Raw genomic sequence first — 20,573 nt, forward strand, 5'->3', positions numbered from 1 at the left:
ACAAAATAATAAACGAAAAACAAATATGATATACAGCAACAAACGACAACAACTGAATTACAGGCTCCGAGGCCTGACTTGGACCCGGCACATACAGAATGTGGCGAGTTTAAACTCATGAGTTTGTTGGCGCAAAACCCTCCCCTAACCTTGGACAGAGGTGTAATACACCTTATCGCTAATCCCGCTTGACCCGAGAATCAGTCCCGCTCGAACTTTTGACGTCATACAACAATCACTTTTCCATTGTGGCGTCAGATATTTTCTATTATGACGTCAAAATTTTACGGGAACTTGTGTGATGTCCAGTAATGGCGGATAAATAGCGATAAGGTGTATAGTACAACATAAGAACAAACTGTAAAAATCCGTTGAAAAAGGGCTTCCCCATATATTGCATACACATTTCATCTACATCTTGAAGTGTTTCGGTAAAGTTCGGAGAGCTACGGAAATAGTTCAAATTCATAGTTCAAATTCAACGAAAGTTGAAAGAGACTATAACCGGAAATGCCTTAAAAGACACCGGAAGTGTACAAAAGCACCGAAGCAGAAGAAATATAAAGGAAAGAAAAACTGTCTTACACAAAATTGACAAATACACAATAGTTTGTTAGTTACAGATCAACAGACGATAGAAATGGCTTCTTGTTTAGTTGTTACAGCAGTTTTACTTGTGTTAATCACGACTGTGGCTACGATTGTGTGTTTTGCAATGCCAAACTGGTTACATTTTGTCAACAAACAAGACACCTTATGTCAGTGTTCAGCAACAAACTGTGATTGCGGTCTATGGATCAGTTGTCTAGGAGGACCTGCTACATCTGGGATACTAGATAATTGCAACTGGTTCTTTTCAGATAATTTCCGAATTGAAAAAGATCTCCCAGGTATAAAAAAATTCCCGGTCTTGATGTTGTTCATTGTTAACGTGGGCGTGGTTTTGTTTGTTATTCCCCACCCAAATATTAATTTTGTCTCCCTGGTAACATAGTAGGTCAAATAGAAAGATAGTATATTTATGGCAGTTTTAAGATTTGAATATATGATCTTTGAAAAAAATGCTGCATGTACATGTAGTTTGTTCAATAGACGACTATCAAATTTGTGCACTTTCCCGTAAATTGCCAATGTCACGATGCTTTTGTTATTAAGTCACAGTAAGAACTGATTGTTGGATGATGTAGTTTATGCTGATTGACATCAGGTCAACCGGTGTAACTAATTAATAAAAAACAGCTCGAGAATAGACTTAGTGAATGATGTGTGTCAAATATTTCAGGCATATTCAGGATGAGTACCACCATGAACATGGATCACAATGTTATATTGAATGAATGAATATTTATTTGCAAAAGCATACAGAACATGCTATGGCAGTACATAATATATACACAATGTGACAAAAGACTGATAGCAGAGAACAATACAATAACCTGAATAATAATATGACAATTTATGTAAAAAAGTCAGGATAAACTATTTAAAAAAAAAGGCAGGGCCTAACAGAGTGAAAAATAAAAGGCAGGACAGAGATTACAACTAAAAAAACAAAAAGGACAAAATTTTTCATCCTACCCTGCCATAAAAATCAAATGGTAGCTCCCTAATCACTTGTACAGGTAGATCGACCCTCCTGACAGGAGATCACTTGATCAAGATAGATGATTGATTGCATTATTTGATTACGTTTCAGCAAATGCTAATGACAAATTAGACCTAAAAAATAAATTTTAAATCCAGTGACAAATAAAAAAGGTTTAATAAGTCGAAAACATGCTTTTATATTGACTAACGCAATCAGCATTCCCCCTTTTAAACGAGAACAAAATAAGGCGTAAAACAGAACATTATGTTATGCCAAAAAGCATGAGTACAGCAATTATCAATAATATTGAATCACTTTACAAGTTTAAAAGTAAATACATGAATATTAACTGCAACTTGATAATCTGTAGAAATTTCGTATCGTAATTCTGAATTCATTTTGAAGTTTATAATCAAATTGATACATCCGGTTTTACATTCAGAATGGAAAGATGCATGTTGCATAGTATATACATGTGTAACTATGAAATTTGCAATTTAAAGTCATTAAAACCTTTTAAGATGTAAACGTTTGCCCTCCAAGTCTTTCTGCAACGTTTTACAAAATGAGTACGAAATTTCTTCTTGTTGATGCTGCAAATCGTCCGGTTCATGACTTCTGAATTTGACAGTGAAAAAAGAACTTCCCGATTGTTAAGCCCTTAACTATTACTAAATTAGCAAGAACCTTGGATTCTTAAGGACAGCTTGTGGTCATTCTCTGATAAGGGGTAGCCATGCAGACTTGGCATTGGAATTGTTACAAATGACAATTAATGAAAATGTTGGTTATTCTATAATGAAATAAATATAATATTAATAAGCAATATATCAGTCTGTTCACCATTCCTTACATGGAAATGGAGGAATGAAAACTTTCGATCACGCCACACAGTAGACACAGGGTTTTGTCATGGTGAAAGTTCCTCCATCGTTAAACTTTCATCCATGGAGATCCCTGAAGAATGTGAACATTATTAATGTAGCCTAAATAATTCTCAAGACAAAAATCAATCTTTACATTTCTGTATACACTTAATTTCTCTATTGAAGCATGGAGGTGTGTAACCATGTAACAGGTCCATAGACTTACCATTAAACATAAAAAAATGTTCAAAATCATACAAAAAATAGTCAAAGTCACATCTGACAATTAAAATTCTTAGGTATATTTGCAGAGATGCAGATAATCTTCCGTTCTGTCGGACCTAGGGGTCAAATTTTAGAGGGTCTGGCAAATGATGTTTATGTGTCAGACCAAATGTGGACTGGCAAATATTTTTACTGTTTTGGGCCGGTCATAATCAAGTCAAAAGTTATAAAAAAAATAGGTCAAATCGGTAAACATTGCTGTTTCTACCTGTTAAAGCTAAATTTCAAAATATGAAGTATTTATTTGGTGTTGCAGGATAATTTATATTGAATGTGGTCTCAGTCTTTAAACCACCCCATACATTCATCCTTCATCTGGTTCTTCTAATCACTAACTTTTAGATGTATCTCATATATCATTGTATATCCAAATGGGGAATAAAAAGATTGGCAAATCAGTTCTCCCTTTTCACAATTAAAAGAATAAAACAAAATACAGTTAAAAACAGATGTTAAGGTGAATATGAGTATAAAAATAATGTATGAAAGTTAAAATAGATATAAGAAGATGTGGTATGAGTGCCAATGAGACAACTCTCCATCCAAGTCAAAATTTATAAAAGTAAACCATTATAGGTGTATGTATATGATTATCATATTCTTTCTTTAAATTTTATTCAAATCTAGAATTCTGTAAAAATTTAATATTTTATTGTGCTACTTTGTGTTGAAGACCTATTTTCTACAGGACATTTGTGCTTTATCAACATAACATTTCGCTCTTTCTTTAATGTCAACATGAACAGCCACTGTTTAAAAATCAAGTTAAGGTCTTCTCTAATTCAAAAAGGCTTAGACAAACAATGATTTGAAGATGGAAAAAAGTTAAAAAAAATACTGAACTCCAAGGTAAATTCAAAAAGGGAGAAGTCAACATAAACTGACAAAATCAAACATGAGACTTGATCAATCAAACTGAACAAATGATATAAACCACTGTTATATTGTCAACTTTGTACAGACATTTTCCAAAGAAAAATTCCTCTGACTTTCCAGACAAAAAAAATAACATGAGGAATAAAGTTTTGAATCCATGAATTGTATACAGCTGCTAAATTTAAATATTTCATCAATATATGTCAAAACAAGAGGCTGTTAGATTGACAGCAAACCAGATTTTCCTGCATGAAAATGATATTTGCAAATCTGGACCCCCAAAAAAGGATCAAGAAAAAAAAATAAATGAATTTTTGTAGGGTTCAGAAATGGAAAGGCTAAAATCAATCTTAGTATCACTTTCTGCTTCCTAAGGTCTACAACTCAACAACGATAAAAATTGAACTTGACCTTCATTTAGTCACAGGAAACAACATATGTAAATTTGAAAAGATTTCCTCAAAGCGTATTCAAGTAATTGCACGGACAGCGCTCTAAGTATAACTTTTTGCTTCTTAAAGGTCTACAACTCAACAACGATAAAAATTGAACTTGACCTTCATTTAGTCACAGGAAACAACATATCTAAATTTAAAAATATTTCTTCAAAGCTTTTTCAAGATATGATTATTGAACAGACACTTTTTGGCAATTGCCCGCCGTACATCACCAAATAAAGTTTACAGTTACACTTTTATACTACATGTAGGTAAAAAGTGCAAATGTCCAGTCAATTTTGTATAGGTGTATCAAAGTTTAAAGTGCAAATGTCCTTTCATGTAACAGGTTTAGATCATTCTTGAGGAATGTATAAAATTGCTATATCAATTATTTCAACAAGTATAAATCAAGATATTTTTTTCATGAAAAGGTTTGATTTTTCCAGGTAAATAAAATTACAGGTGACTATTCTATCAGGATGTTTCCAAGGGGTTAACAGGTTTCAAAAGTTTAATTACTATAAAGCCTGACCACTAATAAATGTTGACATATTAACAGGAAAAAAGTTCTAAAAATTATGTTTGCTTGAATGATTGATTGATGTTTAACAACACTTATAGCACTATTCCGTTACAGTCTGTTTTTTGTTGGTGTAGAGAACCAACGACATTCGGTTGGAAACTGACAATCCTAGTCAATTAAGATTGGAGTCGAATGCACCTACTACACGCAGGATTCGAACTAACAACCTCAGTGTTGACGGGCTAGTGATACACTAGTTTAACAACTTAGTCCACTAATAATTTTTTGAAGACACTTTTTTGTGAGTCTTAAATCTTTAGAATAACTTCCCAACATCAACCAATGTTTTACAAATGAACTTGAATCTGTGAAGAGAATCATTAAAATTTCAATTGACTAGTATTTGCAAGTATTGACCACTTGAGGAGTATTGAGCAGGGTAATATATAGATACAAGTAGGTAAATACTACTAGTAAATACCGGGACCACCCAACCTTGATGGTAAAGTTCTTTATATTTTCCAGACAATAGAGTGAACATAAGAGGAATATAGTTCCCATTTTTCATGTTTTTAAATCCAAGAATCACATGAAGTTGCTTAAGTTAAACATGTTAAAGGTCAAAATTTGGATTTTCCATTCATAAAAATTCTTCAACAAACATTCTTGCCACAAGCACTTTAGATTTGTTGTAATGTAAAAGTTGCAATTCCATTTACACATGTTACAGGTAAACTATTGTAGGTAAAAAGCTCAAATGTCTGGTCAATTTTGTATAGGTTTTTAAAGTGTAAATGTCCATATACTTGATATAGTGTTTGGAAGGTAAATGTCTCTTCATGTTAAAGGTAAAAATGCACAAAAACATCCTATGCCCAGTAAAATACCAGATACCCCTAACCCAATTATCATGTCAGTGGCTATTTAGAAATGTGAAGTGTTAAATGTGTGAACAGTGCCTTCAGGGATTACATTGACAGCTGATTGCTTTATTTACGTTGCTTATCATGCATGGTTGAACAATCAACCATCCAACAACATAGTTTCGTCAAATAAAAAATTCATTTTTATTATTTGATTGCAATTTACAATGTATTTGATATATACATAATAAATGCTTGAATGTGTTTTAAATTGAATACCTATTTACAAATTAAATTACAAGGAATAAAAGAAGTAATTTAGCACTCAAATCCATGATCTCATGTCAAAATTTGTGTATTTATTATTGTTGACAACCATGTGGTTTTTAGCGGGGGTAGTGTCCATGAGGCATCATCTCATAAAGCACAAAATTAGCAACAAATGAGTGACAAGTTTGAGTCAATGAGTAACTAATTGTGATACCAGTGTGACATATTATCTATACTTTGTTGACGTTTGAGTCAATGAGTAACTGATTGTGATACCAATGTGACATATTATCTATACTTTGTTGACGTTTGAGTCAGTGAGTAAGTGAATGAGTAACTAATTGTGATACCAATGTGACATGTTATCTATACTTTGTTGACGTTTGAGTCAATGAGTAACTGATTGTGATACCAATGTGACATATTATCTATACTTTGTTGACGTTTGAGTCAGTGAGTAAGTGAATGAGTAACTAATTGTGATACCAATGTGACATGTTATCTATACTTTGTTGACGTTTGAGTCAGTGAGTAACTCATTGTGATACCAATGTGACATATCATCTATACTTTGTTGACGTTTGAGTTAATGAGTAACTCATTGTGATACCAATGTGACATATCATCTTTACTTTGTTGACGTTTGAGTCAATGAGTAACTGATTGTGATACCAATGTGACATATCATCTATACTTTGTTGACGTTTGAGTCAATGAGTAACTGATTGTGATACCAATGTGACATATCATCTATACTTTGTTGACGTTTGAGTCAATGAGTAACTGATTGTGATACCAATGTGACATATCATCTTTACTTTGTTGACGTTTGAGTCAATGAGTAACTGATTGTGATACCAATGTGACATGTCATCTTTACTTTGTTGACGTTTGAGTCAATGAGTAACTGATTGTGATACCAATGTGACATGTCATCTATACTTTGTTGACGTTTGAGTCAATGAGTAACTCATTGTGATACCCATGTGACATGTCATCTATACTTTGTTGACGTTTGAGTCAATGAGTAACTCATTGTGATACCCATGTGACATGTCATCTATACTTTGTTGACGTTTGAGTCAATGAGTAACTCATTGTGATACCCATGTGACATGTCATCTATACTTTGTTGACGTTTGAGTCAATGAGTAACTCATTGTGATACCCATGTGACATGTCATCTATACTTTGTTGACGTTTGAGTCAATGAGTAACTCATTGTGATACCAATGTGACATGTCATCTTTACTTTGTTGACGTTTGAGTCCATTAGTAACATATTGTGATACCCATGGGACATGTCATCTATACTTTGTTGACGTTTGAGTCCATGAGTAACATATTGTGATACCCATGGGACATATCATCTTTACTTTGTTGACGTTTGAGTCAATGAGTAACTCATTGTGATACCCATGGGACATGTCATCTATACTTTGTTGACGTTTGAGTCCATGAGTAACATATTGTGATACCCATGGGACATATCATCTTTACTTTGTTGACGTTTGAGTCAATGAGTAACTCATTGTGATACCCATGGGACATATCATCTATACTTTGTTGACGTTTGAGTCAATGAGTAACTCATTGTGATACCCATGGGACATGTCATCTATACTTTGTTGACGTTTGAGTCAATGAGTAACTCATTGTGATACCCATGGGACATGTCATCTATACTTTGTTGACGTTTGAGTCAATGAGTAACTCATTGTGATACCCATGGGACATGTCATCTATACTTTGCTGACGTTTGAGTCAATGAGTAACTCATTGTGATACCCATGGGACATGTCATCTATACTTTGTTGACGTTTGAGTCAATGAGTAACTCATTGTGATACCCATGGGACATGTCATCTATACTTTGCTGACGTTTGAGTCAATGAGTAACTCATTGTGATACCCATGGGACATGTCATCTATACTTTGTTGACGTTTGAGTCAATGAGTAACTCATTGTGATACCCATGGGACATGTCATCTATACTTTGTTGACGTTTGAGTCAATGAGTAACTCATTGTGATACCCATGGGACATGTCATCTATACTTTGTTGACGTTTGAGTCAATGAGTAACTCCTTGTGATACCCATGGGACATGTCATCTATACTTTGTTGACGTTTGAGTCAATGAGTAACTCATTGTGATACCCATGGGACATGTCATCTATACTTTGTTGACGTTTGAGTCAATGAGTAACTCATTGTGATACCCATGGGACATGTCATCTATACTTTGTTGACGTTTGAGTCAATGAGTAACTCATTGTGATACCCATGGGACATGTATTCTATACTTTGTTGACGTTTGAGTCAATGAGTAACTCCTTGTGATACCCATGGGACATGTCATCTATACTTTGTTGACGTTTGAGTCAATGAGTAACTCCTTGTGATACCAATGTGACATGTCATCTATACTTTGTTGACGTTTGAGTGAATGAGTAACTCCTTGTGATACCAATGTGACATGTCATCTGTACTTTGTTGACGTTTGAGTGAATGAGTAACTCCTTGTGATACCAATGTGACATGTCATCTGTACTTTGTTGACGTTTGAGTGAATGAGTAACTCCTTGTGATACCAATGTGACATGTCATCTGTACTTTGTTGACGTTTGAGTGAATGAGTAACTCCTTGTGATACCAATGTGACATGTCATCTATACTTTGTTGACGTTTGAGTGAATGAGTAACTGATTGTGATACCAATGTGACATGTCATCTATACTTTGTTGACGTTTGAGTCAATGAGTAACTCCTTGTGATACCAATGTGACATATCATCTATACTTTGTTGACGTTTGAGTCAATGAGTAACTGATTGTGATACCAAAGTGACATGTTATCTATACTTTGTTGACGTTTGAGTCAGTGAGTAACTCATTGTGATACCAATGTGACATATCATCTATACTTTGTTGACGTTTGAGTTAATGAGTAACTGATTGTGATACCAATGTGACATATCATCTTTACTTTGTTGACGTTTGAGTCAATGAGTAAGTAATTGTGATACCAATGTGACATATCATCTATACTTTGTTGACGTTTGAGTCAATGAGTAACTAATTGTGATACCAATGTGACATATCATCTATACTTTGTTGACGTTTGAGTCAATGAGTAACTCATTGTGATACCAATGTGACATGTTATCTATACTTTGTTGACGTTTGAGTCAATGAGTAACTCATTGTGATACCAATGTGACATATTATCTATACTTTGTTGACATCTCTCCTCCACCCTTGATTTTCTCTCTATGGTGAACCTCCAGTACAGATTACTAGTGAAGTTCAGATTATCCATTATAATAGAAAATTGATCAATTATGTTTCAAGAATGAATAAATTACATGGATATGTTATAGCTAGCACTGGAGAAGCTGATGTTCTATTCAAAGCCTGACGACTATCATATAAAAGTAAGCACTGATAGTCCCGTCACTATTTCATCGAAGTCACTTATCACTAAATAGTCACAATCTGTGCTTTAAATGCAATTCAAAGTCTTGAAATCTTGTAAAAATGAATATTGAGGATTGACATGATTGAACTTGAACGTAGTGTTCATTTTTCAAACGATCAAGTTTATAGCAGAAATCTCTTCATAAATGAACCTGTGTCAGCCATTTTACAAAATGAACTATGTTAAATTTTGTGTCTGTTATTGTGAAGGCATTTTCAATTGATTTAAGTTAATTGAAGTGGTTATAACGACCTAGAATTGCAAATTTCTCAGTAAGCTATAATGTTACTTTCAACTTTAAGAAAAGAATCAATGTTAACTTAAAATTTCATGTTGATTATCAATTACGAATAAATCCAGATTTATGGTTTGTTCTGACTATCAAATGGCAGTAAAATCAATGTATTTTTAAATTCACACTTGTAAAAGTGTTTACTATGGCAAATTATTGTTACACTGGTGTAAGCTGGCATAAAGTTATTGCATTTTTTACCATTAAATGCTTTACAGCCAATGGACTGGCAGATGCACATATAAATAAATTTCCCTGGTGTTTAAATATGAATTAAAAATCTTATTTTCTCAAAAATAACAGAAATATTTAGATAATATCTTCAATCATTTTGTCAATACTCTACCATATATTTCCATGCTTGTTTTGCATCATATATTTACTATAAAAAAAAAAAGAATCAACCATACCAACACTCCCAGTGAGATCTTTGTGGAAAAATAAGTGATTTTGTTTTTCTTGTGAATAAAAAGTAAAATAACAAAAATACTGAACTCTAAGGAAAATTCAAAATGGAAAGTCCCTTATCAAATGGCAAAATCAAAAGCTCAAACACATCAAACGAATGGAAAACAACTGTCATATTCCTGACTTGTGAATATGAATGGTTCATTTTGTATAATTTCTATCATGAAAGCCCAAATCCTGCTAGCTGTGCTGGGGGGCTTCATGTATGTGATTGTTTATAGATACAAGTATAGATAATATTCATTAAACAGTACATGTGCTTCTGGTTTATAGCTGTACATGTGATTTATGCAAACTGTAACAGTCCTATTGTACTGCATGTTGATTGAGATTATTGTATTAGGTGAAATAATTAGTATTTATGCAACAGACTGAAATAATGTACATTTGATAATTTGTTTATTTCAGACTGGTTTAAAGCTGTACAAGGATTGATGTCCTGTGCTGTTGCTTCTTCCATGCTGGCTCTATTGATTGGTCTGTTGTCATTGTGTAATGTCTGTAAAGGATGCAATGCCCATCAGGCTGCTGGAGCTTTTGCTAACCTCACTTGTAAGTTGTTGTATTGTCAGTGTGGGCTGAATGTCCGTTTTTATTGTCTCGCCTTTGACGAAAGTTGCGTAAGCGAGACATAGGGATTGCTTTTCTGGCGACAACAGCTCCAGCGTCAACAATTGTTAAGTTTTCTGCTTAAGTTAGTTTGATAGAAACTACTTGTGATAGATCAATGATATTTTGTATGAAGTTGCATTACTATCAGTTCATATTAGTTTGATGACTATTTTGAGGCCCTGCCCTTAGGACATGGTCAAGTGACTTTGAATTAATTAGCAATTTTCAGTATTCAGTTTTTCTGCTTAAGTCAGCTTTAGTAGAACTACATGTGATAGATCAATGATATTTTGTGTAAAGTTGCATTACTATCAGTACATATCATATAGATATAAGAAGATGTGGTATAAGTGCCAATGAGACAACTCTCCATCCAAGTCAAAATTTATAAAAGTAAACCATTATAGGTCAAAGAACACAGAGCCTTGTCTCACACCGAACTGCAAGCTATAAAGGAGGGGCCTGATGGGTTATTTTCGTTCTTCGTGATCGGCGCATTTTCGCTATCGTGATCCGTTTTTCTACAGATTTATTACTCTTTTTTATATTTTTGTGATCCGTGATCATGGAAATTTATTTTCTGTGAATCATGATTGACAAAAAAATCAACTCGTGAATCATGATGAGACCCCCCCATCAGGCCCCTCATAAAGGGCCCCAAAAATTACAAGTGTAAAACCATTCAAACGGGAAAACAACAGTCTAATCTACATGTATATAAAAAACGAGAAACACGTATGAACCACACCAACAAACGACAACTACTGAACATCAGATTCCTGACTTAGGACAGGTGCAAACAATTGCAGCGGGTTTTTAACGTTTTAATGGTACCAAACCTTCACCCTTATCTGAAACAATAGTGTAACTTCACAACATAGAAAGACACGCTATAAAATATCAATTGAAATGGCTTAACTCAAGCAAAAGACATATTAACACTAGTGAACATACACATAAGAAAAACAATATGCTTGAACAAAAATATCAGCCATTTGCAATTACTTCAAACACAGGTAAATGAAAATAATTTTGTTGTTAGATATACATGTACAGTTCAAATGGAGAAAGGAAATATTTTTACAAAATAAATAATTTTGATGTTCATAGTACAAAGAAGTGAAAATTTATAGTAATACCAAACAATTATCAAAGCTGGTATATAGACCAGATATAACCCTGAACAACAGTTTGATAACTATTTTGAGGCCCTGCCCCCTAGGGCATGGTCCAGTGACTTTGAATTAATTTCCAATTTTCAATGTTCAGTTTTTCTGCTTAAGTTATATTGATCAGAACTACTTACAATAAACAAAGATATTTTTCTATAAAGTTACATTACTGTCTGTACATCTCAGTTTATCGACCATTTTCAGGCCCTGCCCACTAGACAATAGTTCAGAGACTGAATTAATGAGCAATGTTGCTGTCCATCAGATTGTCCTTTTCTGAATTTTATGCGGATAGGCGAGACATATCTCTGTGTATTTCAGCATTTATAGGTCAATGTACAACCTTCAACAATGAGCAAAACCCATACCTTATAGTCAGCCATAAAAGCCCTGAAATGAGGAAATGTGAACCTTGCAAATGAAAAAAACAAAGGACAGATTTATGACGAAACACAAATATTACAGACAGCAACCAATAAAATCATCTGGCTTTAGTCAGACTGCATTAAACATCTATATGATGTGAGTGATACAGGATCATTACACCATTGTACATTGTGTAGATCCATTATATAGTTCATCTTGTTCTTTACTTATATAGTTACTATAAATATGAAATGAAGTGTTTTCATTTCTATGGCAAGCTTCAAATATGAAGATATGATACTTATTTCAGTTTTGTTGATTGCTGTGTCGGTTTGTGTGTTTGGTGCTAAAGCATACCTCGATCATGAAGCTGAAGTTCTGACCAAAGAAAGTTCAACAGGGAACCAGTTAATCTACGGCTGGGGATTCTGGGTAGCTGTTGGAGCAGGTGTGTTTGCTCTATTGTCTAGTGTTATATATTATTGTGTTGGACATGCAAGCAGGAATTATGATGAATGCTAAACTTAGAATTTATATTAATTTATATTGAAAACAGGTCGTCATGACTACATTTCAGCAGCAATTCTTTAATGGCAAACGCAGTAGGTCTAACAATTCTCATGTTATTATGCCTCTGTCTTTTAGATCTTTCAAGAAAAAGGTGGTGCTTTTATATAATAACCTTGAAGCAAACATTAAATTCAGTTGTAACTAATATTTGGCTTGCATTAAAAAGTTGCAGAATCATGACATGTAAACATATTGCAAAAATCATTTTTTACTAAATTTAAGTATTTTCCATTCATTAATCTAGGTATTGTTTTTTACAAAACTTTTACTAGGAGTGCTGCCTGGAATAATTTCAAAGATTTCGTTAGCTATTTGAATATTTTAGAAGAGGTATTTTTTATACCTTCATTTACTAAGGTATTACTATATTATATATGACACAAGTGTAAGTGTCTGTTGTTTAAGAGTTGTGATCTATATTGTACTTAAGTCAAGTCAAACATTATTACCTTCAAGTAAAACACTGATTTTATTGGTAAGATTTCCCATTTAAATAAAATATTGACCATTTGTTGACCTTTGGTTTTCTGGATTATTTAATAGTTGGGTTGCCTTTGTGCTTCATTGGTGTATACCACACATACCTCAAAAAATCATTCATTAAAATCTGGTGATTGAGTTGTTTATTTATTTTATCAGCTTTCTTCTTATAATTTCCTTGTTTTGTTGCTTTATCTTGAAGACTTTATCAATTCTCATTTCTTATTGTGTAATGGATTTTGTTAACAGACTGTCTGATAATGTTCATTCATTCAAGATTATCTGTACCAAGTCATTATACAAGATATTCTGAAGACTTTTGCAACATTATAAAGTCAAAGACGAGCATGATAAAGAATTGAAAAAAATCAGGAATTAAATAGGTGACTTGGTACTGATATTTTAATTCTCGTAGAAAACATTGATTTTTGAATTATTTGTCTCATACATATACATAAATCCATCTTATTTTTTCTTCAAATTAATTGAACAAAGTTGACTATTTTTCCTCTTTTTACAATCTTCTGTCTATCGCCTTTTAGTATCTGTAGCCAACCTATCATATCATCCCAGATTGCCATAGACCGTCTTCCTTACAACAGATATTGTCTATCGCCTTTTAGTATCTGTAGCCAACCTATCATATCATCCCAGATTGCCGTAGACCGTCTTCCTTACAACAGATATTGATATACTGTAAGTTCTTAAATTATTTTTATTATTGCGATTTTTTTAAGAAAAGACAAAAATGCGATTTCAGGAAAATCTGCATACAGATATATGTATCAGATATCAAAATGTGAGTTCTTATGATTGGGATAATCACCAAGTAGCAAATTTTCGCATTAATAAATACCTCACAATAATTTCTGAATTTACAGTATTGGGAAGAAATTAATATTTAGGTTTAAAGTTGTAGGAAACATAATTGTATTTGTTAAGATGAAAGCCATAAAGCTAAAGTTTGCCAAGACATTTTCAACATATTCAGTTGCATGAAAGTTGAAGTTTTGTATATAGAGTTTTTATTTTTTATATCCAAATAGAAAGACTTTATTTTTGAATTATTATTTTGAAATCTTGTAGGTAACAATGTTTGACTTTGTTTATTGAGATATTTTATAAGTTGGTAGAATAGGAAATCTACATTATACTCATGTTTAAGTCATAAACAATTTTGTATGTCATTATTTTGTAGTGCAAGTGTATGCAAGTTTATTTTATGTGCATATGTTGAGAAAAATATTTTCATATTTTTGTGTTTATGTTTATATACATGTTGCTGAAATAATATTTTTACTGGAATTATTATATTTCAAAGACAATTTTTTCAAAAAGTACATTCAAAAGATGAAAATTAGCAGGCTAACATTTGAATTTGATAACTATAATTGAACTTTGTTTATATTTTTATGAAAAGTGTATGTCTAGTACTGAAGAGCAAATGTTAAATTGACTGTTTATAAAAATCGGATTTTTTCGAAATACTAAGGATTTTCTACCCCAGGAATAGATTAGCTTAGCTGTATTTAACTAATCCTTATGGAATATTGGGTCGTTAATGCTCTTCAGTTTTGTACTTTATTTGGCCCTTCAACTTTTTTTAATTCAAGCGACACTGACTTTTGTAGATGAAACGTGTGTCTGGCATTCACATTTTTGATACTGGTATCTATAATGAGTTTATTGATAGCATAGGGTTTGGACCCAAACATTGAAAGTTTATAAAATTACAGTGAAACCAATAGCAGCCAAACGAATTTACAGACTTGAGATTTTGTTAAAAGACAAATTTTCAATCTAAACATGTTTCTGGTGTATGTAGTGTTTGATGTACACATATTTCAGTGTATTATTGCTATTTTAGAATCGTGAAATGAGTTTTTGTATGTGTCTTCAATATACATATTATTTCTTAGAAGTTATGCATAATAAGGAAGAAGATCATATTTTTGCTAATTTTTGTTTTAACTATTTAAAAAAAAAAGGCTGTATAAAATTAGTACTGTCATACAGTAGAACAAATTTTGAAAAAAATACTGCTGAACAAATAAATAGGTTGCTCAAGCAGTTTAAACATATAAACATTGAAGTATAAGACTTTTTTACCTGTCTGTTTATAGTATTTTTTTATGTTTGCATGACATGTTCTGTTTATGTAAAATGTTCATGTTAGGGTAATTTTAATCACTAATTTTAGGAAAAACTAGCACACATTCTATGCATTGGTTATAAATTTTTATGAAGCTGTTTTTGTCAAAGGGATATGGTTTAGCTACCTTTTTTATATTTTGAATATGTATAAAGACACTCAAACCTGTTAGTGTATTTTATTAATGTTTTAGAAAAGTTTAAAGAATATATTGTATGAATAGGCATAGATGTCAATTATAATTATTTCATCCTATACAATAATTCAGTACCTTCTAAAAAAATGTACTAAAAACAGTGAAACAAAATTGAAATTGTTGTTTCATTTTGCATATTAAAGGAATTGATTTTAATATTGTCAGAGAGATTAAAATCTACTTCAATTATAAGAATGGCGACCATATCTCTTTAGCAATCTTATTTTTTTTTCATTTCTGTTTATTTTGAATATTTTTTCAGTATACACAAAAAGGGTTAGATTAGTGCAATATATATTGTGTTATATTTGTAATATTTTTTTGTCAGATATCAGATTAGAAATAAAAGAAATTTTAGTTAGAGTAGTCAATATACAAATGTGTTTGTCATTCCTAATACTTTTATATACAGTCTAAAACATTCATGGGATAATTATTTTTCTTGCATGTGGTCATTTCTGTTTTAATTTGATCAGAGCTATTTGAAAAACTTCCAGCTAATAAAAGTCTTTAATTGTTAAAGGGAACTGATGTAAATCTGATGTTTCAAGCTGTTAAATCATAGCAATATTGATTCGAACACCTAACAAAAGCTGTTGATAAGCTATTGATTGGTCCGTTGCAAGAAAATTGGTTAACACATGAAGGGTTTATGCTGTAATACTTCCTCTTTTGGTAAAGCTTTTCATGTCTTTTTTTAGCGGTATACTACTGTTGCCTTTATTCATATTGGCTGGATGAAGTCAGTATTTTTTTTAAATGATAGACAAGAATTTAAATTGAAACTGGATACCACCTAAAAAGCATACAGAAAATTGCAGTTTTTGTATGAACAAGTCAGATTGAACATTTCAGCATAAAGTCAATTTTTGTGATTTTTTCTCTAATAAAGACTGAAGATTTTTTATTTTAACACCATGCATCAATTATTTATCACTTCATTAGATCAAATTTAGTGTAAACACGAATCTTTACTGCATCTATTTTTCACGGTTTTGTTTGTGACCACATGCTCATGGGAATCTTTTTTTTGATTTGTTTTATAGTATTGTGATGTTTAATTTTACTATCACTTTGTTGTATAATGTTGTGATATTTTTTATTATCAGTGCAGATTTTCAGGGGAGCTAGATTCATAGTTTGTTTAATATAGTGAAAATTAATACACTTGGAAAGTTATTTCTTTTGTAGTTTAATGTGGGAGAATTGTGTATAAAAAGGGTGATTGTTAGGCTACAAAAGAAGGCTTAGGTGAATATTCATCTTGTCAGTATTGGATCTTTCTGTTGTTAACTATAGCATGCTGTGCATCTACATGTTGTGTTGAATGTACACATTGTAATATATTGTTAGTCATTCCTTTTAGAATTTTCAGTGCTCATGGTTTGTTTCTAGTTTTGTGCCAAAATATAATGAGGCTTTATTTCACTTTTTCTTTTCATGCACTAATCATATAGTTATTACTTCCAACAAACACCTTCTATGTGTAAAGAATTTAATATTTTTGTATTAAAGTGTTGTTTAAATTTGTACATAATTCACATGTCTTCTGTAAAATGGTATATTGGTTTACCTCTGGTTATGTTAAGAAAACATTTAAACAGAAAAAAATTCTATAAGCCAAAACAGGAACTTTTTTTTATATAAATACTCAGAATTTTCAATATATCCTTATTTTCTTGTGTCAAAATAATTTATTTTTACTCATGCAGATAGCATTTAAGGTTGTTTTGTAATATTTGATATCTGTACATTTAATAAAAATATTCTTATTATTATTTTTTGAACAACATAGTTATAACATCTATTCAGAGAAAGCAAATATTTTGAATTAAGGTCATACAGTGATTAAATTGTTATTTTAAGTTTATTAAAATTGAATAGGAACTCAACAATTATTAATTTTTTTTAGAAGAACTAATGCTAAAAAAAAAAGTGTCGTAAGTATTTGTTCATAGCATTTAAAGATTAAGAGTATTCAAGAGGATTTCTATCTTGACAATAGTCAATTTATATAGTCAATTACAGTCTTGTGGTAAGGATTGAAAATAAAGATTTCAAATCTCAACAATTTTATTAATGAAAAGGGTTTTCTTCATAGATTAAAAAAAAAAACCAGACACATCCAAATTATTTTGAAAAAGAAAGGAAGATTGTTGTGGTTGTGGCTTTTAAGATTCCATATTAGTTTGTCAGATTTATGTTTTGAATAATTTAAAAAAAAAAATTTGTAAGATATATAGAGGATGCAAGGCAGACATTAAAATGCATTGCATGGGAATAAGGTACTGGAGTTCTAATGTAAAAAGGTCATGTTTTTAACTTCTGATTAATTAAGAATACATAGAATGAAACTTTTAATTGAACTCCACATATTAATTTTTTTTTTCTAAATACATTGTACTGTATTTTCAAAATGTTCAGCAGTGTAGTTTATAGGTGTATTATTTTATAAGTTGTTATTTATCAATATTATATATACTCTTGACACATTACTATTATGTAGAAAAGTCTAAATTATTTAATTGTGACAGTTTTTATTTTAACTGTACCGGAAACTTTAAAATTCTTCGCACTTGCAACCATGTGGCCTAATCTTTGAAAACTTTTCTTATTACAAATTATACTTAGTACAATATTCACTTCATTGACTGAATGGTTGTGGTAGCATTCATATATGTTTTACATATCAACTGCTCATAGTTCAGAGAATTATATTTGCCGTCATACAAATTGAGTAGGACTTGGTTTCAAAATACATGTCTAACTTATTTATTGTAGGATCAAATAAACGTAATACATTGCAGATTTTTTTATTACCACCAATTCTACTAATCAAAATAATTTTAATTCAGATATTTGTCAGACTTTTATTGCATTTTTTACAGTTTACTTATCATTTTTTTTCTATTGTTTTTTTACACAGTTTATACTCATTATTTAAAAAGACTGTTTTATTTCCTCTAAATTCAAGTGAAAATGTTGATGTAAAAAGATTATTGAATTACTTATTATTTTATACACTTCTGTTTTATGCACAAAAACAGTTAAAAGTTAAAAAAGAGTTAAAGTAATAGTTTTATCCTCACATTTATATAACATCTTTTTCATGCATTCATTGATATTTTTTAGAAAATAATCACAGAATTTCATCCATTGTCTGTTATAACCACCTTGAATATTTTACAATATAATATTGTAGGTTGTATGATAAAAGCTGTAATAAAGTTTATATAGAAACTAGTGTATTTATACATTTAATGTAATAGCATAAATTTTGCATTCCTACAATGTGGTTGCACCCGGTTTTTGAAAGATTGAACTTTTTCTCCTATTCATTACTATTGCATCACCTCAAAAACCAGATTATAGCTGTGTTAATCAGAACATTCACATATAATAAAACTTGGTTCCAAATCCATCACATGAATATATCAATATACAGAAATGAACTGAAAAATTTTGGTTATATTGTTAGATGTATACCTGTATGTCATTAGTTTTGTCAATATTCTTGTTAGTTTTGTTATAAATATTCAGTAACCGACTTGTTGGTCTCAAGATACCCTGTTCTGAGGTGGGGGTTCTTACCCCTGTCAGGTCAAACAAAATACTTTAGAATTGGTATTTGCTGCTTCTCTGCTAAGCATGTGGCATAAAGGAGTAACAGCAAAGACTGGTTGGCTCTGCAACAGATTAATAACCCGGGTACGGTCACATGTCATCATGCTGACTGATACATTGTGAACTAGCATGTTAAAAGTCAGGCACAGCATATCGGTCTAGTACAAAGAATGGTTAATATTCATAGTACATTATATAAAAAAAAAATGTGGTATGATTGCAAATGAGAAAACTCTCCACAAGAGACCAAATGACACAGAAATTAACAACTATAGGTCACCGTACGGCCTTCAACAATGAGCAAAGCCCATACCGCATAGTCTGCTATAAAAGGCTCCGAAATGACAAATGTAAAACAATTCTAACGAGAAAACTAACGGCCTAATTTATGTTCAAAATAATGAACAAAAAACAAATATGTAACGACAACCACTGAATTACAGGCTCCTGACTTGGGACAGGCATATACAGTATGTGGCGGGGTTAAACTCGTTTGAAGGTGCCAACCCTCCCCTGGGACAGTGGTGTAACAGTACAATTTAAGAACAAACTATAAAAATAAGTTGAAAAGGCTTAACTCATCGGATGGATACAAGTAGAAATACATCTAACAAGAACACAGAGTGGACGTGGATGGGTACTTATACATCTAATAAACAAAAAGACACTAAGTACATATCTGAGAGTACTGAGTTACTGACAGCTAATTCAAAGCCAATAACAACTAATACAAAAAAAAATTATGCATCTAAGACTTAAATATCAATCAGCATCCAATGAATTTAGTATAAAGACGTCATAAACAGTCAGAGAAAAACACGACCTTGTGCAATGCCAAGATACATGTATCGTCAGATTGTAGAGTCATGAATGTGCATATGTATATTAAAAAAATATTTAGTTTGATTTTAATTTACTGATAGCAAAATCAATATTAATACCAACAAAAACAATATTCAAAGATCTAATGAAATGTTGAATTGGTAACCTTTTAAATTAAGTTTATTTAAAGGATCGATAAGTTTACCCCGATCGTTTCTAAATTTCCTGGCTCGGTTAACAACATCTCCGTAAAAATGAGGATGTGCTATCCTGTTTGAAATAAGTTTTCTACAGGTACAACCAAAGTTCAAAACCAAATCTTTATATCTATGACAGAATTTAGTAAAGGTTTTAAGTAATTTGTGGTAACGAAATCCCTGACTTAATAATTTACCAGTAAGACATAGATTACGTTCATTGAAATCCAAAACGTCACAACAGACATGGACATAGCGAACGAGTTGTGATATATAAACACCGTAAGATGGTGCAAAAAGAACATCACCGTCCAAAACAGAAAAATTAACAATAGGGAACGAAAAATCGTCTTTTTGTCGTAAATTTTAGTGTAGAATTTCCCGTGTAAAACTGAAATATCTAAATCTAGGAAAGGACAGTTATTACTATT

At 31.6% G+C, this 20,573-nt stretch overlaps 1 protein-coding gene across 1 annotated transcript; it reads left to right on the forward strand.

Moving 5' to 3' along the window:
* Window positions 1-529: 529 nt before the first annotated feature.
* Window positions 530-18,739, forward strand: LOC127703127 (uncharacterized). Its single transcript, XM_052207569.1, has 3 exons — window positions 530-890; window positions 10,360-10,503; window positions 12,412-18,739. The coding sequence occupies exons 1-3, from the start codon at window positions 641-643 to the stop codon at window positions 12,621-12,623; spliced, it is 606 nt and encodes a 201-aa protein (XP_052063529.1). The 5' UTR covers window positions 530-640; the 3' UTR covers window positions 12,624-18,739.
* Window positions 18,740-20,573: the final 1,834 nt, after the last annotated feature.

The sequence above is a fragment of the Mytilus californianus genome, unplaced genomic scaffold (genome assembly GCF_021869535.1).
Source record: "Mytilus californianus isolate M0D057914Y unplaced genomic scaffold, xbMytCali1.0.p SCAF_5, whole genome shotgun sequence".
NCBI classification, from domain to species: Eukaryota; Metazoa; Mollusca; class Bivalvia; order Mytilida; family Mytilidae; genus Mytilus; species Mytilus californianus.

Coding starts and splice junctions, on each gene's coding strand:
- LOC127703127 (XM_052207569.1), top strand. CDS start 641: ATGGCTTCTTGTTTAGTTGTTACAGCAGTTTTACTTGTGTTAATCACG. Junction 891..10,359: donor AATTGAAAAAGATCTCCCAG/GTATAAAAAAAT, acceptor TGTTTATTTCAG/ACTGGTTTAAAGCTGTACAA. Junction 10,504..12,411: donor AGCTTTTGCTAACCTCACTT/GTAAGTTGTTGT, acceptor TACTTATTTCAG/TTTTGTTGATTGCTGTGTCG.